The following is a 23,847-nucleotide window of genomic DNA, read 5'->3' as shown; positions in this document are numbered from 1 at the left end:
GCTATGGGAATAAGAGTCAAAATCCAGTGCAATAGTTCATTATGTATATTAAAAATTAGCAGTGTGTTCCAAACCGTTTACATACTCTCTTTAAAATAGATTAATGTGACAGTTGAGAGTTTTGCCATGTTTTAGTTGTTGTTGTTTTTTAAAGATAAGTGTGTATAATGTCTAATTAACAAAATAAAAACATGTTTTTTTTCCAGTTTTCTTTCTTCTTAATTGATGCCCTTTAGACATGAAAGATACATACTTCCCCATTAGGAATCTGGACTAAATGCTAGAAACCACTCTTTTTGAAAAATCAATAAATGACTGTGCCCTACATCCCACCAACAAGATTACATTATGGCAATCCAGTTTAAAGGTAATAAACATTACATTTAGAACATTATTGGAATCACTTCATTTACAGTAAATCAAACATACTGTATTCCAATAGACGTCCAAACTGATTATAAAATTTGTGAGGTGCAAGTATTAGCTGAGTGGCAGTGGTCTCAGTTAGCTCTAAAAATAAATACAGAGGAAAGAATAACAGGAAGACCCCTTGCAGATTACCAATTTTGTGAATTACAAATACGTTTTTAAAAAAAACTTTTTTTTTAAATTAAGATTTTTACACCACAAAATATACTTTCATCATTTATTTTGATATGAGAAATTTACTTATAAGTATTGATAATAATTCTTTATCGCACACTAGTAAATAAACAAAAAAACTTTATGTTTTATAAAAATAATATAGTCTCTGTAACATGAGACTTCATGACAGGCCTTCCTGCCCCATACTCCCACCTCAAACAGCCTCAATCCTGCCACGGGAAAACTTTCCCTAAGGATGAAGGTAGAGAGTTGAGTCTCCATGGCCATTCAAAACTCTGGTGCCTATTCAAAGACTGCCAACAAAGGGTGTAAATAACTTCAGTGGGGTTGCAGTTTTTATTATTTGGACATCTATCCACTGGGAACTGTCTGAGAATCCCAAATAATTTCTCATATGCCACTGAACACACATTAAATGATAAGAACTTATGGTCACTACCATCCTGGACAAGATCATCAGAAAGGTGAAATAATCCATGCCATTACCAATCTCCTGAGCATGCAGGCCCACACTCTTGTGGGAGGTTTGGTTTTGGAATTTTAAAAAGCAGAATCTTCCTGATCACGATGTATTGGCTGTTTTTCCATATAGGGCAGAATTATAAGAGATCACACAGCAGTATTTCAACAAGTAATATCTGTGTATGAAGTACACGCAAATCTCCAAAACATCACAGCATTCAGAAATCATGTTTATGGAAATCATACAAGAGCTGGGAAAATACTATTTGGGTTTTAAGAAGAATTACACATTTGCAATTGTCTGGGAGTTACATCATGTTTTATCAAGTAGTGTATAGGAATTTTACATATTCATGTACCTTATTAAGTTCTTCTATTCGCCGGATCAGATATGGATTGCTCGAGGAGTTTTCAAAATAAACATAATCTGTAACAAAAGGCAGAAAGATATTTAATTATTTCAAAAGCAGTATTTGTAGAATGTTGTTTTTGTCAATGCACAATTCCCCTAACTCTAGAGGCTTATATAAAGCAGGTGCTTCAGTCATAATCAATGCCAGATGCATATCTCAATTATTACAACATTTTGAATATTTGTTGAGTTTTGAACCAATTATCTCATAACTTTTGGGATTAACTAAACAGAACCTCATTAAGGCCCTGATTCTGCAAAGATACCTGTGTTTAACATTACACACTATGAATATTCCCAGTGTCTGTAAAGTTAAGTATGTGAATAAATCTTTGTAGGATCAAAGCCTACAATGCACTTCACTAATCCACGTACTTTATAAATCTGCTTTAAAAACTGGCAGTCCCCCACAACCTCTCAGCAAACAATTTAACCTCGGTGTGCTGTATAGTGAGGTTTTGTATTACTGAGACATCGTTATTTTTATAAAATATGCTACTTTACATTTACTAGCAAATTTGGAAGTATTAATAAGTACAGTAGTCCAGATAAATGAACAAAGTACTTTTGTGATGCATCATACTTGCTTTTGCGGACATCCCAGTTCAGTAAATAATTTGCAAAACACAGTAATTGGCAATAAATCTCCCAGTCACTAATGTTCATGAGTGAGATTCTTCTGTACTTGAATATGACAGCTAGTTTCATTGTTACAAAAATATTTTCAAAAGGGACAAGAAAGACTCTTCAGCTTCTCATGGCCAAAAGTTTATATATCACCCATAATGATGAACAAAAATAACATGTTTCCCTCAATTCAGTCTTTCAAAACCTACTTTTTCTTGGAGAGTCTCACAGAAGATGCATCACAAAATTCAAATAATACTTTGCATTTATATTTGAATGTATCTGTAGCAAGGCAGTCACACTGCTCTAGCTCAGAAGAGGTTAAAAGCCAGCCCTTGAAGAGGGCCAGAGCTGAGAGAAAAAGCTAGGCGGATTGGGGAAACAGCCACAGCTGGGGCCACGCCCCAATCAGGCCTCTGCTGGCCCTATAAAAGGGCTGTGAGCCAGGTGCTCTGGAGAGTCTCTCTCTACCTGTGGAAAAAGATAGATCCAGCTGCCTGGGAGCTGGGAAGGGCCAGAGGTGCTCCAGCCTGGAAAACCCTCAGGCTGCAAGCCTTGCTAAAGGCCAGGAAAGGTACTGAGGCTAGTGAGGTGTAGCCTGGGAATAGGCAGAGGCAGCTGGTCCACCCCCCTTGCTGATGAGTAGTTTACAGACTGCAGCCTGCCCCGGTAAGTAAAAGCTAGATGGTGACTGGCAGTAGCCACTGAGGCAAGGAGGGGATAGAGGGTTGGGAGTTCCCCTGGGAGGGGAGACCCAGAGTGTGGGGGGCACTGCCAGGAGGCAGGACTCCAAGGTAAAAAGGCACTGTGGTCTGAGAGAGACATGGGGGGGCCCAGTGGCAGGTGAGGCACTAGCCTGCAGAGGGTGCTCTGAGGCTGGAAAGAGCTAATTCCCAGATGACCAGCAGGAGGTGCTGCACTGGTGAGTCATTGCCTTGCTACAGTATCTTTGCATCCTGCATTGATGTCTGCATTTACCACTATGGAAATATGGTAGAATTAATGCATGGGAAAATAGTGAACATACAGGGGTTAACCTGCCCAAAAACCTTACATCTTCAATAAAGGGGAGGGGATGGGAGTTTGAAAAAGAATGTATGGTTAATATATCAAAAATGTATATGTAATCATTGTGTCCCACATGTAGTGGGAGAGGGGATGGTTTAGCAAATCTAAGCTAGTGGTTCTCAACCTTTCTCATACTGTGATGGCATGTTACAGCAGAAAACCATTCCAGGACCCCTTCTCATTTAGTAATGAGGGTGCTTGCTACCTCATGAAACTTCTTCATGTTCCCCTAAGAATTCCCTGGTTGAGAATCCAAAATCTAAGCAGCAGGGGCCAGACTAGGCAAATCCTTGCCCAAACTTCATGTCTCTTGTAAGGATTACTCAATGAGTAAGGGTGTAAGGGCTCAGGACCTAAATTCCCTCTTGCAGAAAGGGCTTGTTGCTATAACTACATCACAGAAATGTAAAATGGGAAGAGATCTCAAGAGGTCATCCAGGGAAGAGATCTGCACTGAGGCAGGACTAAATATTATCTAGCCCATCTCTGACAGATGTTTATTTTTAACCCTGTTCTTAAAAACATCCAATATTGAGATTCCACAAGCTCCCGCAATTTCTAAATCTCCTTAGCTGAAATTTAAGCCCATTACTACTTGTTCTGTCCTCAGTATCCTCATTCTCTTTAACTCTTTACACATACCTCCCCTGTCTTCTCTTCTCCAGACTAAAAACATAAATTTTTTTCAAGCTTTCCTGATAGCTCATGTTTTCTAGACCTTTAATCGCTTTTGTTGCTCTCCTCTGGTCTTTCTGTAATTCATCCACATCTTTCCCAAAGTGTGGTGCCCAGAACTTGACACTGTTTTACAGTTGAGGCCTTATCAGAAGGGTGACCATATGCCCCTTTTTGGCTACGACAGTCCCTTTTTTAGGCCCTGTCCCAACTTTTTTGACAAAATTGGACATTTGCTCTTTATCATCTGTTAGCAAATGGGGGGGGAGAGAGGGGCCCAGTTCTGCCAAAGAAGTGGGGTAGGACCCCTAATGGGGTGTGGAGGAACATGTGGGGGGGAGAAAGGGGGCCAGTGGCAACTGCAGCCCTGTGCTGGAGTGAGGGCTAAGGTGATCAGCTCAGGCCAGCCATCCTGCCCCATGTGCAAGGGGCAGAGGGAGGCATCAGGCAGCTCCATGCATGGGTGGGAAGAGGCGGCAGGGCTCACAGGAACAATCCCATCTGTAGGGAGAAAGCAGATGTGGGTGGCCTGCAGGGGGGCTTGGGCCAGCCCCCCCATTCAGGGGGGCTGGAGAACTCAGTCCAGCCCCCTGTGAATGAGAGGCAAGCAGGTCTTGGGGTGGGGGGGAGTAGGGTGGCAGGGATGCCTGGGGGTGGCCTGTTTTTCCTCTGGGAAAATATGATCATGCTGCTTACCAGTCTTCAGAGAGGAAGTATTACTCACCTCACCTATAACACTCCTGCTAATACATCCCATAACAATGTTTGGGTTTTTGTTTTTTTGCAACTGTACCACATTGTTATCCACTATAGCCCCCAGATCCTTTTCTGTCATACTCCTTCCTAAGCAGTTATTTCCTACACTGTACTTGTGAAGTTAACCCCTTGGGAGGGACGGACGGGATGGAATTGATCTCGCCTTCATCCCTTTTACTATCTTTAATTCAGACCTCATTAGCGTAGGATTTGACAAAACCAGGACACTCACGGGCCCTGTCCAGTCTTTGTCTTTTGGCTTTTCCCTGATACGCATTGTAGGATGTTGGTTTGGGGAGTGATTGGGAGAGGAATGCTATTGAACAGTGAGATGGTATGGAAAAGCTAACTTCAGCTTTTCTTTTGGCACCAATCACATGACTGTAAACGTGCACGAGGCATTTTACTGTGGGGGAGTGGAAAGTTGTTGTTGTTGTTTAACTGGCCTACATTGTGCTAATGCACCCTGCACCCAACACAGCAGCTCCCACAGGAGCCGAGCTGATGGGCGGCACGATAACAACTGCCCCACTTGACTTGGGGGGGAAATGGGAGAGGGTGTATGGAAACTGTTCCTTGCAAGCAGCCAAAGACACTAGGCAACAATAAACCAGGTGAGACGTTTGCGTGCTGCAGAAGCCCCCGGGTGGACACAGGTTGCCCACTCCCATCAGGCCTGAGCAATGTTGGTTTGAGCCTGGCCCTTTCCTCCTGCCTGGCCGGGGAGACGAGTCCCCTCGAGGGCTGCTCCTGGAGAGGGTTCAGCACATGCGGGGGCGGGAGAAGTGGCCTCCTGGGACGCCATCTCCCCCTGATCTTTGGGGAGATGCTGCCCCTGTTGCATCCCCTGGTGGTGGCCGGCGGCAGACAACAGGTGAGCGCCTCTTGCGCAGCCTCCTGAGCCCGCTCCCCTTGACCTTTGGGGGCACTGCCCTGCCCTTTTCCCTCCCCCAATGAAGGGGCCTGCGGCTCCTCTCCCCCGGGGGGGGGGGCAGGGGATGCTCCCCACCTCCCCCCGCGGGGTGCTGCCGCCCCTGTCCCGCTCTGGGGCCCATTCCCCCCCCCCCCGCGCAGGCCGAGGGCTGAGCTCCCTCCTTCCCGAGGCGGGCTGACTCCCTTCCCCTCCCCGGGCCCCGCTTGGGGGGGGGGCCCCCGGGGGCGTGGGGCGCCTGGGCCGGGCGTGGGGGGGGGGGCTGGGGTGTGCGCCAGGCTCCCTCCTCTGCGCACAGCGCGCGCCCCCGGGCCCGGCGCTCCCCGGACCCCACATACCTCCCACTCGGTACATGTTGGCCGCCATGTCTGCGCTCCGCGCCCTGCTCCTCCTGCCGCCTGGGCCGGGCCGGGCCGGGCGGGAGCGGCTCGCTCTGCCCCCCCCCCTCCTCCTCCTCCTCCCCGCCCCGCCGCGCCGCGCCTCGGGCACCGCACCCCAGCCGCCGCGGCCCTCCCCGCAGCTGGCCGGCGCGGGGCGCGGCGGGCCAAGGGTTAACGCGCCGCCGGGCCCGGAGCCCTCCTGGCTTGCCCGTGTGGGGACGCGAGCGGCGCCAGCGCACGGAGGGCCCTGCCCGGGCGGACGCTGCACCAGCGCCGTGTCCCGCTGCGCATCGGGGGAGGAGGGGTTAAAAGTTTCCCTCGTGGTTCTGGCCCCAAAAGGACAAGCGGGGACGGAGTCCGTTGGCTTGGGTGGGGGGGAGGGGGCGGGCTTGGCATGGGGGGCCATTGGGGGCAGGAGTGCATTGGTGCATGGAGGCATTGGTGATGCCCCGGTACATGGGAGTGGTGGGGCTGGGTGCAGGGAGTGCATTGTATGTTGAGGGTGAGTGCATTAGCCTAGGCAATAGCCGAGCAAGAGGCTATGACTGGGGGGGATGTTTCTGGGTAGGAATGTGCCCCTGGATGGGGCGGGGCGGTGGTGTGGGCATAAGCATGGAGGGGTCTGCGGCTAGGTGGGTGGGAGTCGACGTGAGTGTGTCTCTGTATATAGGTGGGTCGCAGAGCAGCACAGGTGAGTGTAGAAGTGTGACAGCAGGACAGTGATTGTCCAATGCATGCGATGAAGTGAGCTGTAGCTCACGAAAGCTTATGCTCAAATAAATTTGTTAGTCTCTAAGGTGTCACAAGTCCTCCTTTTCTTTTTGTCCAGTGCACGAGCACACTGTGTGCACCTGTACACAGATGCATTCGAATACGTGTCTGTGCATGACAATTGTGCATGGGGAGTGAAGTTGTGCATCCACATGAGTCAGTGTATGTGACTGAGTGTATATTTTGTGTTTGCCTGCATGGGTATCTAGGCGCTTGTATGCCTAGATGTCTGAGTTTGTGCATCTGTAGCATATGTGCATTTGTGTACACAAAGGGTAGGTATGCTACCCTTCTGAAGAATTTAAAACCAGCATTTCCTTTGAGATAGTTTTGTTACACTTCAATTGTCCCTTGATTTTAGGTACAATTATAGTACTTTCCAATGAAAGTTGGTGTTCTCTTTGTATTTCCATCAAAATGTTGAATCACAAAACTGATCTGATCAATAATGCTGTTTATCCTAAAGCAATTGTACTTCACAGCTTTCATATGATTCCCCAACAACTTTGCAAACATTTCAAATACCTTCTTTGTTGCACCCATTTTTATAACTATTATGCCAATTATTGCTATACTCATTTACAGACAACCAATCATAGTTTTGTTTAAGTGATTTGGTAAAACTCCGGCAGCAGCAAAGTTAGGACTTAATTAGAGCTTCCTGGTTCTTCGTCCCACTGGATCATAGTTTCTACTTAACATGAATTTAATTACTGTATCTAATAATGCATTCTGAGCTGTTTTTTCCCACATCTTGTTTGGGGTCTTAGTTTCATGCTGTACCTCATCTTTGGTATACAGAAAGAGTGACTGTAATGACCATTGTGATTATCAAACATAAATTCTCCCATTGGGTAGCGATTATCATCAAAAAAAGTTGTTTACCTATTTATTCACTGGAACATCTAGTTTCTCATTTGTTTTTTCCCTGATGTTGGGTTTGTGTGTTTTAGCTGTAGGACACTATTCAGGATATAATCTGTCCTTCAGTTATTCTGATTATCTCCTTTGGTTCTCTCAAATGTATTAATCAAAATTTGGTGGCATATGAAATTTCTTTTGCTGTTTTTGATAACCCTGCTCATTGGTGAAAAGCAAAGGTAAAATGGACTTCTAGCAACTTATCTCAGAATCAATAAATGCTGAATTATTTACAAATTGATTTCAGTGTTTCCACAACACTTATATTATGTAACAAAAATATACTTCTCCCTTATTTGAAATTTATTACATGGAAAAACAACCATTTTAACAGCTGGGTTCTAGTTTGTCCTGTTGGCTTTTTTTTAAACACCCTCTTTTGCTTTGTGGAGGGGGGGGGGGATTTCTTACGGAGAGGATGATAGGTCATTCATTTCATGTCCCAGAATTTCTGTTTGTATCTTGAACACTGTCAAGCTGGCATCTCATTTCTTCCCTGATCTAAAGGGAAATGTAGCAAAGAATTCAAGCGGGGGGGGGCAGGGCTAAGAGAGGAATCAATAGCCATAATAAATATAAGGGGTTTTTTTCCTTGTCAGTGCATATTTAAGCTAATCACATGCTGACTCATTTTATTAAATGAGCCTGTAACTATTAAGTTAAAATTTCTCATATGTTGAACAGTGCACTTTTCATTTCCTGAGTTCTTGGTTCCAATGGAAAACAAGAGCAACTCAGTGTTTCTGCTACTGCAAAACATTAAATGAGTGCATGAAATCTATAGAGCCACCTATCATCCCTCCCCCATTTAAAAAAAAAAATCTGAATTCCTCACCTATCCTGCCCACTGGAAGGAAAATGTGCTAGTGGGAGATGACCAGAGATGCCACAGAAATTGTATTCAGAGAGCAGAAGTTGTACTTTAGCACACACTTTTCTGAACTGTCTGACACTACCGTGGCACCTCACCTGGAATTCATAAAAATCCTGCTGCTTAACACTCCAAGTAGTGAATGATACAAAAGATTAAACAACATGGAAGGCTCAAGGAAATGCAATTTGTAAGCAAGAAAACAATTAATTCAGAGGGTTGATTAGGCTTGTTTCATGCAGTCATTACCACTCTTTAAAAATGCCTGTGAGCTCTTCTCCTTAGTCCAAATTTGCACTGCAACACTAGATGAATTTCCCCCACACATATAAAAGCTCCAAAGCTTGTCTCACCAACTGAACTTGGTCCAATAAGAAATATTACCTCACCCACTTTATTTCCCCACACTTTCATTCTCAATTCTTTCAGGAGTCTGTCTCTGGGCTTTTCTTCCATGGGCAGGAAAGGTGAGCTGAAGATGCACATCTATATGTGCAAAGGGAAGAGGGTGGTTGAAGGAAAAAAGTGTATTTTTCAAGCACATGAGAGGTGTAATGTCCTGAGGACAATCTCCACAGATTCCTGAGAAGGACAAGGAGAACCAAAAAAAGTTACCTCAGAGAACCCACCCAGGTTTTACTCAGGGGCAGACTTCAAGAATTCCTGGGTCACAGAGCAGGCATGATTAGAGTTTATGTACTTCAATATTAAGCCTCAGAAGTCAACCTGGTTCTCTATTTCCTCACACCTGTAGTCACTTACACCTGTGTAAAATGGTATTTAATCACTTACACCTGTCCTAAATGAATGGTAAACAAGGTGTAAGGAAGTTGCAAATCCTGCCTTCAAGGAATTCCCCAGGCAGCTGAGGCATAAGAGGGGTAGCAGATGTATTCAGTTTTACAGCCAGTGTGGTTTTTTAAGAGGCAGGAGTTTCCACATACTTCAGTTGTATGAGGTGGCTGCAAATTTACTGATCCAGTTCTTTTTCCATGAGCTTCACTAGCACAAAACTTAAATGAGCTCTGGGAACTTTCCATTGGGTTTTGAACTAAAATATAACAATGCAACCCAGATGCTCTAGATAACTTATTTTTCATCCCCTATTTTTCCATTTTCTGTGATTAAGGCTTGTGCAAAGGCTCATTCTTAATCCTAGAATGAATTTTATTCAACTATTAATAAACTTGTCTGCGGGGGTGGGGGGGTTTAAAATCAAGCACTTACAAAATCTGAGTAGAGTGTAAATGCTATAAAGACATATTAGACCAATTACTGTAACATGGAGAAGAGCAGGGAATATCTTTATCACTGGCATTGATTGGGGGTGGGGGGAGAGAAACAGAAGATATGTGGCCCTGCCCATCTGTGACCCAGAGGCCCATTGGTAGTTAACTATTCTGTGTCAAAAGAAAAGGAGTACTTGTGGCACCTTAGAGACTAACAAATTTATTAGAGCATAAGCTTTCGTGAGCTACAGCTCACTTCATCGGATGCATTTGGTGGAAAAAACAGAGGAGAGATTTATATACACACACACACACACAGAGAACATGAAACAATGGGTTTATCATACACACTGTAAGGAGAGTGATCACTTAAGATAAGGCATCACCAGCAGCAGGGGGGGAAAGGAGGAAAACCTTTCATGGTGACAAGCAAGGTAGGCTATTTCTAGCAGTTAACAAGAATATCAGAGGAACAGTGGGGGGTGGGGTGGGAGGGAGAAATACCATGGGGAAATAGTTTTACTTTGTGTAATGACTCATCCATTCCCAGTCTCTATTCAAGCCTAAGTTAATTGTATCCAGTTTGCAAATTAATTCCAATTCAGCAGTCTCTCCTTGGACTACAGTACCCACCTGCTGAAGTGAAGAAACAGATTGACAGAGCCAGAAGAGTACCCAGAAGTCACCTACTACAGGACAGGCCCAACAAAGAAAACAACAGAACGCCACTAGCCATCACCTTCAGCCCCCAACTAAAACCCCTCCAACGCATCATCAAGGATCTACAACCTATCCTGAAGGACAAGCCATCGCTCTCTCAGATCTTGGGAGACAGACCAGTCCTTGCTTACAGACAGCCCCCCAATCTGAAGCAAATACTCACCAGCAACCACACACCACACAACAGAACCACTAACCCAGGAACCTATCCTTGCAACAAAGCCCGTTGCCAACTCTGTCCACATATCTATTCAGGGGATACCATCATAGGGCCTAATCACATCAGCCACACTATCAGAGGCTCGTTCACCTGCGCATCTACCAATGTGATATATGCCATCATGTGCCAGCAATGCCCCTCTGCCATGTACATTGGCCAAACTGGACAGTCTCTACGTAAAAGAATGAATGGACACAAATCAGACGTCAAGAATTATAACATTCACAAACCAGTTGGAGAACACTTCAATCTCTCTGGTCACTCGATCACAGACCTAAGAGTGGCTATACTTCAACAAAAAAGCTTCAAAAACAGACTCCAACGAGAGAGTGCTGAATTGGAATTAATTTGCAAACTGGATACAATTAACTTAGGCTTGAATAGAGACTGGGAATGGATGAGTCATTACACAAAGTAAAACTATTTCCCCATGGTATTTCTCCCTCCCACCCCACCCCCCACTGTTCCTCTGATATTCTTGTTAACTGCTAGAAATAGCCTACCTTGCTTGTCACCATGAAAGGTTTTCCTCCTTCCCCCCCTGCTGCTGGTGATGCCTTATCTTAAGTGATCACTCTCCTTACAGTGTGTATGATAAACCCATTGTTTCATGTTCTCTGTGTGTGTGTGTGTGTGTGTATATAAATCTCTCCTCTGTTTTTTCCACCAAATGCATCCGATGAAGTGAGCTGTAGCTCAGGAAAGCTTATGCTCTAATAAATTTGTTAGTCTCTAAGGTGCCACAAGTACTCCTTTTCTTTTTGCAAATACAGACTAACACGGCTGCTACTCTGAAACCTATACCCAAAAGGTGGCACATATGTCATTGGAGAACTAATAACCCACTGATCATTAATATTTTTGCATGGTGTATGTACAAGCTGTGTACAAAATCATAAATGTGCTAGAACTACATTCTTAAAATGTGTTTGGCAAGCAATGCATAAGCACAGCCTGCCTTATATAAAGGAGTAGAGGTAGCAGACGTATTCAGTAAATAATATTAAAGTACATGTGTATTTGCTTGTCTGACCAGCCTTGTCATGCAGACACAATGAAGGTATATTTACATATAAGATAAACAAAACTAACAAGCAGATGGCATAGCATCTGCATCCCAGCAGGAGAGAAGGAACACTATCTGAGAATACATTTTAAAGGTTTGCCGGTCTATAAAAGTCCGGGGGGGTCTGAACCTTAAATGAAAAGTAATTGAATCAACTGATGGTATATCATATTACTGTATTATAAGAGTATCAAGTAAGGTTTTTTCTGAAAGTCTGACACACACTGGTGATTATTGTTAAATGTGTGCATTAACATTGTATGAGGAAATATGGATACTCACTGATATGCTTTGAAGTCCTGTGTCCCATCATAGGGAGAAACAGGGTCCCTCCCAGACAGGAGGGAAGACTGCTATCTACCTGTCTCAGTGTAAATTGAGCATTATGGAATTGAAACAATGGGAGCTCCATTTACATACAAATCAGTAGGAGGATGGGAAGTCAACGAGAAAAGAACAGCAGGAAGGCTTCCAGCCTCTTGTAACAGTCCATGATCTTTGTGAGAAAGAAGCCGAAATAGGAAGCCATTTTGGTAACCATCACTTGAGGAATTCAAGGGCCTAGAGAGCATTTGAAATCAGAGCATGGGATCCTTCAATAAAGGGGAAAGGAGTACTTGTGGCACCTTAAAGACTAACAAATTTATTAGAGCATAAGCGTTCGTGAGCTACATATCTCACCGATGAATCCATCCGATGAAGTGAGCTGTAGCTCACGAAAGCTTATGCTCTAATAAATTTGTTAGTCTTTAAGGTGCCACAAGTACTCCTTTTCTTTTTGCAAATACAGACTAACACGGCTGCTACTCTGAAACCTTCAATAAAGGGGGTGTTGAAGTCTCTGGGAAATGAGTTTAGTTAAACATACATAAGCAGAGATTCTGACTTGATAAAAATTTTTAATCTTAGAAGCATAGCTTTCACTTTTGTTTGCTTGTAACACTTTCTATCTTAATTCTTTGTACTTGCTATCACTTAATCCTATCCCTTTTAAGTAAACTTGTTTTTTCTTTTACTATAAATACAGCCCTACCAAATTCATGACCATGAAAAATGCATCGTGAACCATGAAATCTGCCCCCCCATTGTGATGGGTTGGAGCCATCCCAGATGCCACCTGATATACTGGAGTCCATTATATGCTCATTACCCAGCATCACATGCACACCTCCTTTGGGGTGTAAACCCAAAATAATATTTTCTGCTGTATAGAGACCTGTACAGCACAAGCATATAAAAATTGCCCCTGTCCTCAGTGTGGAGGGAGATATGCTCAGCTTTTTGCCCTCCCCACCCGCAATATGAATTGCACAAACTGAGTTTTGGAATAAACAGATTAACTACAAAGGGTAAATTTTAAGTGGTTATAAGGGATAGCCAACAGAACAAAGTAGATTACTGAGCAAATAAAACAACACACAAACTAAGCTTAATACATTAAAGAAACAGGTTACAAATAGTAATTTCTCCCCCTAACTCCCAGGATGCAGAGTTTCTGCAGCACAGAGTTCCAGTTATTCTTCTTCACAGGCTAGATCCTTGTCTCAGCGCTTGCTTTTCCCCAGTTTAGTTCCTTTGCTCCTTCAAAAAGAAAAGGAGTACTTGTGGCACCTTAGAGACTAACAAATTTATTTGAGCATAAGCTTTCATTAGCTACAGCTCACTTCATCAGATGTAGCTCACAAAATATGCTCAAATAAATTTTAGTCTCTAAGGTGCCACAAGTACTCCTTTTCTTTTAGCAAATACAGATTAACACGGCTGCTACTCTGAAACCTGTCATTTTGTTTCTTCAGGTGTTTTTTAAGTCTGTCTTCCTTGGGAAGGAATGCAGTGGAGAAGAGCCCTGATTGATTCATTTTTTCCAGCAGTAAGTAGGATTTACATAAGGCAGGAATCTTCTTCCCTCCCCCCCATGGAAAAATACTAGCAGTGTCCAATGTGGTACTCCATATCAGGTGGCATCACATGACTGTGCCGTATTAAAGCAACCATGAGACAAGGTTTATTAGTAATGTCCACAGGAAGGAATTCCAGGAGGATGAGATCAACATCTTCAAAGACCCATCATCTTTCCTAATGGCTCATCCAGGCCGGTTGCATACTGTCTGGTGGGCATTTCCCAAGTGTAACCGCAGTTGTAATTGTTAGTCAATATTCCTAACTTCAGTTAAAAAAAAAAAAAAATTCCTATACAAATAGAATAATCAGAGTAAAACATAACCTTTCCAATGATACCTTACATGATTCATCTTGCATAAAACATTTTAGTTATGCCATCTTCATATAACATTCATATGAAGAATATGGGGGGGGTGTGCCATCACCTGTGAAATCTAGTCTTGTGTGCTTTTGTCCTATACTATATTTATTTTATGGGGGGGACTAGTGTTTCTCAAATAGAGGGTCCTGACCTAAAAGGGAGTTGCGGGGTGGGTGTCACAAGATTATTTTAGGAGGAGATCATGGTATTGTTACCCTTACTTCTGCGCTGCCTTCATAGTTGGGTGGCCGGAGAGTGCCAGCTGCTGACTGAGGGCCCAGCTCTGCTGGCAGCAGTGCAGAAGTAAGGGTGGCAATACCATACCAGGCCATCCTTAGTTTGTGCTGCTGCTGGTGGCAGCTCTGCCTTCAGAGCTGGGTTCTGGGCCAGCAGGCACTACTCTCCAGTTGCCCAGCTCTGAAGGTGGCACCACCACCACCTGCAGCAGTAAGGGTAGCAGTACTGCACCCCCCCCACACACACACACAACCTTGTGGACCCCCCAAAAAACTCCTTTTTTGGGTCAGGACCCCTACAATTTCAACACCATGAAATTTCAGATTGAAATAGCTGAAATCATGAAATTTACACTTTTTTTTTTTTTTTTTTAAATCTTATGACTGAAGTTGACCAAAATGGACCATGAATTTGGTAGGGCCCTAACTATAAACCAATTCAGTGCTGTTATTGAGATAAGAGGGTTTGTTAAACCCTAGTTAAACTAATGCACTGCAGTGTATTGTCTCTTAATAACTTCTATCAGTGTTCAGTGACAGCGCTGAGCACTACAGGGCAGGCATTTTTGGGTAAATTTGGAACTGGGGAGGTGTTGGAGTTCTACTGCTCAATTATTTTATGCAGGGTAAGTCAGGGTGTGACCTCTGCTTATATTCTGGCTGTTTGGTGTCTGGGCTGTGAGCCACAGCAGCCTAATATTTAAGGCACCCAGAGTTGCAGGGCAGGTGGTGACACAACCCCTTACTGGTATGGAATAAACCCTAAAGTGTCATACCATATACTCTACATTTTGTGAAAATAATTGTACCACAGCCACAATTACTCTGCCACTCTTTTAATTTAAAGGGCTGTGTATTTTATTGATGACGTAGCATCAGCTTTCATTTTATTGTAGACAATGCTTAGAAAAGAAGCAGTCTCTGCTAGAAGAGCAAATTCACTAAGTGTTTGTTCACTCACTCAGGCAACACCTGGTTGCCTCTTTCACTGTAAATACTTCTGACCCCACTGCTTTAAATTGTATAAAGACAATAAGTATCTGTTACGCTAACCAGGGCAGCATAATGCTGTCTTTAAAAAAAAAAAATGCAGTAGTGAAATGTAGCCCTCAAAGGCATAAAATTCTACCAAAGAAATTTCACTTTTAGAATTTCTCAATAGAAAGTATCAAAAATCATTTTTTTTTCCTTTTTGCATGGGGGATTGGATGGCTTAGGGGACTGATGTGTATGGAGCCTTTTATCCCTAGGTATCTGCCTTAAAGCCCAACCCAGGTTAGCAATGGCCAAATATAGTTCCCAATCATTGGCCATTCAATGGCCTATATAAAATGAGTTTGAGCTCAGGCTAGTTCCCAAAAGTATTCATATTACAGTCAACCGCTGCTGACACTGCCACCACCCTCTCAGAATGGAGATTAAGGTTTAAAAAGGCTTGAACTATCCTTTCACCCTTACAAGTGGTCAGGTATTTTATCACAGGGAAAGGAGGGGAACTTTCACTCTAGCTGTCATCCTGTGCTCTATTCTGGTCTAAATAGAGCTTCAGTCCCCAGGGATCTCACTCTAGCACCTTTCATCAGCAATAAAGTCTTGAGCCTGCAACCCTTGGCCATATTTACATGAGTGATCCCATTTATTTATGAACTTGCATAAGGGGTTGCAGGATCAGACTCACAATTCAATAGCTTAAAAATGCTTTTTAGATGTCTTGTTTATAAATATTCTCAGGTGTATGTTCAACGATGGTTAACTTTGCCATATCCCATGTAGTTTTGGGACACTTTTTTTTTAACTACAGACAGTCCTCCACATGAATGAATTTATCTTAAAGGCCTTACAATTTCTTACCTTCATGCCATTATTAAAGAGAATGGAAGCTTTGAGCCCACAACCCTGCAAGGTACTGACCACCTCCTGGGAGGTATTTGGCACCTTGACTGAGATGTGCTTGGCACTGTGCAGGGTCAGGGTACCTTAAAACATCCATTGACTCCAGTGGGAGTTTTGGAATTCACTGGTAAGGAACAAGGATACATTCCAAGAGGTGCTCAACTCTTTGCAGAATCAGATCCTGCTAGGGGAACACCTCTTTGGGGCAGTGAAAGAGGAGAGGCAGCATGAGCCCTCCATATTGTTCCAGCAAGGTCTGGTGCCACTTTGAGTTGGTATGTTCCGGTCTATTGGGAGCTTACTTCTGCAGATGTGATTGACAAGGCTGAGGGGTTGTTTGAATGCCAGAAGAAGGGGTTCAGGAAAGATCTTTCAGGACATGGTCCCCATCGAGTATGGGTTGTAATTTTTTTTTAATGATGCACCATATGAGTTCCAGTGTGGGGCTGTAGGTTTCAAGTATGGGTATGCAGTTGAAGGGTTGTGTTCTCCCCCACTGCCATATTGAAGCAGGTTCTCTTGGGGTATTTGGGTGGCCTGTTCCATGATGTGATATACTTCCCTTGTGGAGTGTCCTTTAAAGGAGGCATGTAGTCCAAAATGTCTCTGGCTGACAACTTCACTTCACAGTTCTTTTGAAGATGAAAAACATTGTCACTTTTGCTGGTGCCACAGTGCCCACTTGAGTGATTGCTACAGAGAAATTGCATTCTATTTAGATGGAATGAATGAGCCAAAGGTATTAATATAACCCAGTCACTGTTTAACATTGCTGGACAAAGTTCAGCATTTTGTATAGACCTTGGCCTAAGTAATACTATGGCAAACATTAAAAATTTAAATATTTTATTAAAGATAAAGTAAAAGTTAAAGCATTTGAAATGTAAAGTATTAAGGCTTTTATTTTAACATCCTTTCTTAACTCACTCTCCAGCTAAAGGGAAAGATTTTAAAAGAAAAAATCCCTTTGGCTGAAAGCCTCTTAGAGGGTAATAACTGTCCTTTTGGGGTAAAGAAGTTAGTTGTGATGGGCTGCAGCTGCTGAAATTCGATCCTCTTTCATTCCAGGTGGTTGAGATTCAGCTGGAGCTGGTAGAGGTGGCAATGTCATCTGGGTCCCCCACTCTGGCCTGATCTGGTAAGGACACTTCTCAGGACAAGGATGGAAAAAGGTCCAGGGTCCCAGGAGATGGTGTGGATTGCAGCAACGATGGTAAACCTTGCTTCAGTAGGCATGCTCTCTCCTCAAAGTCTCCTTCTTTGAGGACTCACAAAGGGAATGGTGGACAGAAAAGCCTATCCCCTCATTATTTTGTCCATCAGTTAGGCCTAGTTTCCAACACACCAATTTTGGTTCACTGATTTTTGGTTCCACGCTCATTTACCAGATTTGATCTTAACACACTCTTTAAGTTATATCAGTAGACCTTTTTGGTGTAATTTAGTCTCTGCCTCCCTTTCATACCTTTTCCCATCAACATTTGTTATAGGTTAATGTGATATCTTATGAACTTTCATAGGCACCTACTCCATGAGTGCTTTGGAGCTGGAGCACCTGTGGGGGGAGGAGGGGGAAATTGGGTGCTTAACATCCATCAGGCACAGCTGATTGCAAGCAGTCAGCTGTTTGGCAGCTGGAGGAGGGGCTTGGGGAGGCCAAAAAGCAGCAAGTGGGGGAGGGGGGCCCTCAGGAAGTGGGTGGAGCAGGGGTGGGAAAAGGCAGAGCAAAGGCAGGGTCTTGGGAAGGGGCAGAGTGGAGGCAGGGCAAGGGCAGAGCCTTGGGGAGGAAATGGAGTAAGGGCTCAGTGGACTGAGGGAGGACTGCAGCTGAAGAAAACTGTCAGTGCCCATCAACTTTAACATGCTTTTTACTGTTGATTAGTTAGAATAAATTTGTAGGCCCAACAATCACAACAGCAACTAGGGATATGAGGTTTCAGGAAAGAGGTTTGTCACTTTAATGCTGAGTTACTACTTGTGAGATTGGAAACTTGAATTTGAAAGTAGAAGAAAAGGGTGAAATTTTCTGTGCCACTTAGGACCTGCTTGCCCTAGAAAATAAAGTTGTGTTGGAACACTACCTTGAGGAGTCATGTTAGCCAACATGATGTAAAACAAGACTTAGTGGTCCCCATATAAAAGCCATTGTCTTTAACTTTGTATCAGTTGGTCTGGAGTAGAATTAGTTTGGGGGGGAACACGTTTCATGAATTTTTTCCCCAAAAATGCATCTAATTTTTGCAATTGGTAACTCAATTTTTAGCTAATTAGAGAATTTCACTGTGTATACACACACACACACACACACACACACACACACACACACACACACACACACACACACACACACAAAATTAGAGAATTTTCTTTGAAAAATCTGAAATTGTTCAATGAACTCTAGTCACAAGTACTATTTACTTGGATAACCATTCAGCTGACAATATTAAAACAGTGACCCTTTCTACACTGACTGCAAAGTTGTATTTAACATTGTTAGCCAATATGGCTTCTCAAAGTCCTGTTCTAATGGGTACTAATTTTCCAATGACAAACTGGGGGAGCATAGGGTTGAGTTAAGATGAGCCACTTAACCTGAAGTGGTGATCAGATCTTTTGTTTTCTCTCGGTTTAATCTATTGAGAAGCAATTAACTGTACAGTCTGTGAATAAAGGGATAAACAGTTGTCCACCCACAAGAATTAGAAGTCTAACATAATTTCCCCTTTCCTCTGGCATGAAACGGGTGGATTTCAAAGTGAGATGATTCCAAACTAACTAACCAGGAAAGCCAGACCAAAGGTCCCTGAAATTGGTTGGCGCTTCCCTGATTAAACAAGAAATGTTGTGTGCTCAAAATCTCTAATTTTCCAGGTACCATGACCTCCTTAGATACAGCAACGTAGATTGGGTTTGTTTTTTTCCTGCGCAGAAGGAGGGTCTCCACAGAATGGTGGGGAAAAAAGGTAAGTGAATGCTGGTATGGAAGTTTGATTTATTTGACAGAACTACACAGAGGTGGGTGATGCAAGAGTCTGATGCCTCTGGCTTAACCCCTTCAGTATATTGGTTCCAAGCCCTATGGAACCTGTTCTATAGGTCTGGATGATGGGCAGGAGAGAGCAGCATGGAGACAGTACTCCCACTTTCTGGATCCTCATCTCCTCTACTCCCAGGAGCAGCAGTGTTGTAAAACGCATATTACACTTTTGTATAATCGTAGATACACATGTGGATTTGAAACCTCCAGTATCTATAACTTGTAATGGCTCTGTTACTGAGCCTGCTAGGAGTGAAAGGGAGAGAACAGAGCCATAGGTAAAAATAAACCCTGGACCTAAGAAAATCCCACACCTGTATGTGCATCTACTACCTATTTATAGGGCCCTATCAAATTCAGTCCATTTTGGTCAATTTCAGTCATAGGATTTTAAAAATCCTAATCCAGCTATTTAAATCTGAAATTTCAGTGTTGTAATTCTAGGGGTCCTGACCCAAAAAGGAGTTGGTGGGGGTTGGAAGGGTTATTGTAAGCAGAGGTTGCAGTACTGCAACCCTTACTGCTGCTGGCAGAGGTGCTACCTTCAGAGCTGGTCAGCTGGAGAGCAGCAGCTGTTGGCTAGGAGCCCAGCTCTGAAGGCAGAGTTGTCACCACCAGCAGCAGCAGCGCAGAAGTAAGGATGGCATGGTATGGTATTGCCACCATTTCTTCTGCATTGCCTTCAGAGCTGGGTGCCCAGGCAGCAACCACCGCTCTCCAGCAGCCACACTCTGAAGGCTGTGCAGAAGAAAGGGTGGCAATACCACCCTTAAATCTTGTGACTACCCTGCAACTCCCTTTTGGGTCAGGATCCCAAATTTGAGAAATGCTGGTCTCCCCTATGAAATCTGTATAGTATAGGGTAAAAGCATAAACAGATTTCTTGGGGGCAGACCAGATTTCACAGTCCATGATGCATTATTCATAGCTGTGAATTTGGTAGGGCCCTACCTATTTATGACCATGGGTCAGAAGACAAAAAAATAGCCTGACCTCTTTGGAAATCAGAAACTCCCACAGGAGAAATGCATCTTTTGTTGACCAATCTGTATATACCAAAAAATCTGTATATATTTTTACATATCTGTGGGTCAGATATCTCAAAGGACTCATGGCTAAATATAATGTAGGTATTTTCATTAAAAATCAAAACAATGGTTCAGCAATTAAATTATGAGCCCATATTTAGATTTTTCACATTTAAGTCGAATGCTGTAAAAATGGCACCATATGTCTCTAACTTCATAGAAAACTGGTGCTTATGTCAATAACAATTTAGGCCAATCTTTATTAATTGACAGTTTCTGCAAATATAGAAAATTGGTAATTATGACTGAACAGTTATCTATCTAGGATATTCTATATGTACATAAATAGATGCCAACCATTTTCTGTACAGGTCACTCCTTTGACCAGAGGCCAAACCTTGTTCACCTTACTCAGGCAGGTACTTGCATTGAAGTCAGTGGGAATATTTGTGTAAGGCAATCAGGATTTGGCCCCACAGACTGGCTGTTAGCATTGAACTATATACTCCTTGCACCCACATGTTGTCTTTCATTGATTAGTTCTATTAATGAAAACCAGTCTAATGGCATTCATTCACCTGCTTTAGATGGGGGGGAACTTATTTATCTAAACTTTCCATTTTCAGTGTGCAAGAAAACTGTTTTTTTTCCATATAAATAATCCTTACTCACATAAGTAATCCTGGTGTGAATAAGGATTATGCTATATGCAGTGTTAGCTGTGCTCTTCCCAAGATATTAGAGACAAGGTGGGTGAGGTAATATCTTTTATTGGGGAGAGAGGGAGAGAGACTCTTTGGACTTTATACAGAGCTCTTCTTTGGGTTTAAGGATTATGATGTAAGGATTAAAATCTTTTATCAGTCTGGTCTCCAGAACTTTCATTACATCTGCCAAGACCGTTTCAATCCCTGTCCTATAAGTTTCAGCCAGAAAGGTAACAGCCTGAGGTTTTAGGGTGCAGACTTGCAGCCCTTTTCGTCTGCTGGTGGATAGAAGATACTGATTCCACTGAAGTCAATGGGAGTTTTGCTATTGACTTCAAGGGGAGCAGGATTAGATTTCTATACCCTTTTTTTTCATCTCTCACAAGACTGAGAATCAGGGAGAGTCACAGCCATGGTGCAGAGACTCACCTGCAACAGTCCTAAATGAAGCCATTTTTGCTTAAATATAATTATACTGTATATGGATCAAACACACCACATGAATTTTACTTGTTTTGTTTTTTTCCCCAACCTATTTATTTTCCTACTCAACATCTGTTTAAAAAGCTGTTAAAGGTGCTTAATGATGCACATTTTTAAGTACAAAAAGAAAACTAGTACTTGTGGCACCTTGGAGACTAACAAATTTATTTGAGCATAAGCTTTCATAAGCTACAGCTCACTTCATCAGATGCATTCAGTGGAAAATTCAGTCGGGAGATTTATATACGTAGAGAACATGAAACAATGGCTGTTACCATACACACTGTAACAAGAGTGATCACTTAAGGTGAGCTATTACCAGCAGGAGAGCAGGGGTGGGGGACAGGAAATCTTTTGTCATGATGATAAAGGTAGGCCATTTCCAGCAGTTGACAAGAACATCTGAGGAACAGTGGGGGGTGGAGGGGGGGAATAAACATGGGGAAATAGTTTTTACTGTGTGTAATGACCCATCCATTCCCAGTCTCTATTCAAGCCTAAGTTAATTGTATCCAGTTTGCAAATTAATTCCAGTTCAGTAGTCTCTCATTGGAGTCTGTTTTTGAAGCTTTTTTTCTTTTGTTGAATTGCAACTTTCAGGTCTGTAATCGAGTGACCAGAGAGATTGAAGTGTTCTCCGACTGGTTTTTGAATGTTATAATTCTTGACATCTGATTTGTGTCCATTCATTCTTTTACATAGAGACTGTCCAGTTTGACCAATGTAATGGCACAGTACATTCATTGGACAGCATTAATTTTACTCAAGGACTCAGTATCTATTCATTTCATTTTTTTCCCTTGCCAGTTGAATGATTCCAGGAAGGGAACATTGAAATGTAATTTGTCAATCAAATGTACATCCAGTATCCCAGTACCTTTGTTATATCACTAAATGGGAGCATACAGCTCTTCAACTGTTGCCTACAAGCATTGCTTCCTGTTTCCACTGAGTGCCCTTTGGTTCTAAACCAGGTTTTAGAAATTAAAATCCTAAAGTTATTACATAGCTAGTTTTATAGGCCAGTTTGGTGATATGATAATAGCACACTATTCTCTTGCTGTAAGAGAACTTGTCCCTGAAATTCACCAAAACATTTCAGGACCAAATTTAGCACAAGTGTAAGCAGTTACCACTCTGAAGGGCTAAAAGACTTTCTGGCTGGATGATTGGCTGTAGAAGTCGGTGCAAAGGGCAGGAAAAGAGAATGCACAAAGAGAAAATAGGGATGCCATGCTGGAAGCAGTCAATGTCTGCCATCAACTAGGTCTTTGTCTATAGTTTTAACCAAGTCCTGACTTTTCTAATCAGTGTGCTAAGCACCCTTCTTTCAGACTAAAAGCAAGGAGCAATTAAGCCCCTTCATGTAGTAAGGTAGCTGGAGACAACAAGCACTCCCCAAGGCAATAGGACACATGACAAGATCTGATCAGAAGTGAAATCCTGTTGCCACAACCCAATGGGCCACCCCCTCAGGGGGTCCCCTGGGGAGGCAGATCAGCATTGTATGTTGCTAATGCTGTTGCAGGCATTGCAAAGTATTCTGGGAAGGGTTAAGTGTGAGTTTAAGTGAAAGGTTCCTTTGCAGGTTGTACAAGGCCAAAGAGGGAGGGGGGAGAGAAGAGAATGGGTTAACTCAACGCTTCAGCTTGGCCTAAAGATAAGATGCTGGCTCCAGTCCAAGGTCACTGCGCTTGAACAAACTCACTACAGCCAAGAAGCCTGCCGCTGGATCCATATTTCACCGAACCTCAGCTAACCAGGAGAGGAAAAAAAACAAGCCAGACAGGACTGCAGAGATTGCAAAAACTAGGAGAATGGCAAAGGCCAGCGAGAGGGAAAACAGTCTTGCATCTCTAAAGCCAGTGTGTTTTGGGAAAGCTGAGGAAGCCATGGAAGGCTGGTTTGAACTGGTATACAAGCTTGAGCAATAAAGGTCCCAGAAGGAAATGCCCCCAAGAGACCCCAGGGACTTAAACCCTCCCAGGACCTGAGGCAAATCAGAGATCAACAGCAGACCCTGGATGACCCATGCCCAGGACAAGAACTCCCATCCCCCACCCCTCTTACGTTACACCCAGGCTTGGCCAGCCTTGTGTAGTGCAGATGTGAGTATGAAAGTGGGTTAGGGCTTGGGGCATGAACACTTTCTTCTGTCCTCTGAGTGACATAGGGAACCCCCCAGCACTCTCCACTGGCTTATGTTATCAATAAAGCATTAAAACTGTTACTTGGTCTGCTCTGTCATCTTGTCCCCTAATGATCCTGCAGCCTTAGTCTGATTACCAATCTGCCTGAGGCATCAGGTGGCAGAAATCTGCCGCAATATTGACTGAGGATTCTGCAGTTGCAAATGCAAGGACTAGAGGATTGTTTCACAAACTCTGTTAGAGATAGAAACAAAAACCAAGGGGAAAGCCAGCAGAGAATCAGTCATGACCATGGCCCTGTGAAGGAGCAGAACTCCTTGAGTCGCAGAACTGAC

The 23,847-nt window shown here is 43.2% G+C and overlaps 1 protein-coding gene and 1 long non-coding RNA gene across 4 annotated transcripts in view; one reads left to right on the top strand and one right to left on the bottom strand.

The window, feature by feature from the left end:
• The window catches only part of MTA3 (metastasis associated 1 family member 3), a 208,464-nt gene extending 202,158 nt beyond the window's left edge, over nt 1-6,306 (bottom strand). The window contains exons 1-2 of one of the 2 annotated variants that reach the window (XM_038397339.2): nt 5,876-6,306; nt 1,428-1,495 (exon numbers count right to left, since the gene is read on the bottom strand). In XM_038397339.2, coding sequence (XP_038253267.1) covers nt 1,428-1,495; nt 5,876-5,903 — 96 coding nt within the window. In that variant the 5' untranslated portion in view covers nt 5,904-6,306. Of the gene's footprint in view, nt 1-1,427; nt 1,496-2,316; nt 2,401-5,875 lie in introns of those variants that run through there. The other variant, XM_043511862.1, reaches the window with a different exon arrangement.
• LOC119853832 lies at nt 2,453-23,591 on the top strand. 2 transcript variants are annotated; one of them, XR_005292238.2, is made up of 5 exons: nt 2,453-2,776; nt 13,512-13,585; nt 17,176-17,245; nt 18,979-19,070; nt 22,951-23,591. It is a non-coding gene; the product is annotated as an uncharacterized LOC119853832 (long non-coding RNA). The 2 variants fall into 2 exon arrangements; XR_005292239.2 differs by lacking the exon at nt 13,512-13,585 and having other exon boundaries at nt 2,454-2,776.
• Nucleotides 23,592-23,847: the final 256 nt, after the last annotated feature.

The sequence above is a fragment of the Dermochelys coriacea genome, chromosome 3 (genome assembly GCF_009764565.3).
Source record: "Dermochelys coriacea isolate rDerCor1 chromosome 3, rDerCor1.pri.v4, whole genome shotgun sequence".
NCBI lineage: Eukaryota > Metazoa > Chordata > Testudines > Dermochelyidae > Dermochelys > Dermochelys coriacea.
Note: the sequence above shows the minus strand (reverse complement) of the source record. Positions and strands in the feature narration are given on the sequence as shown.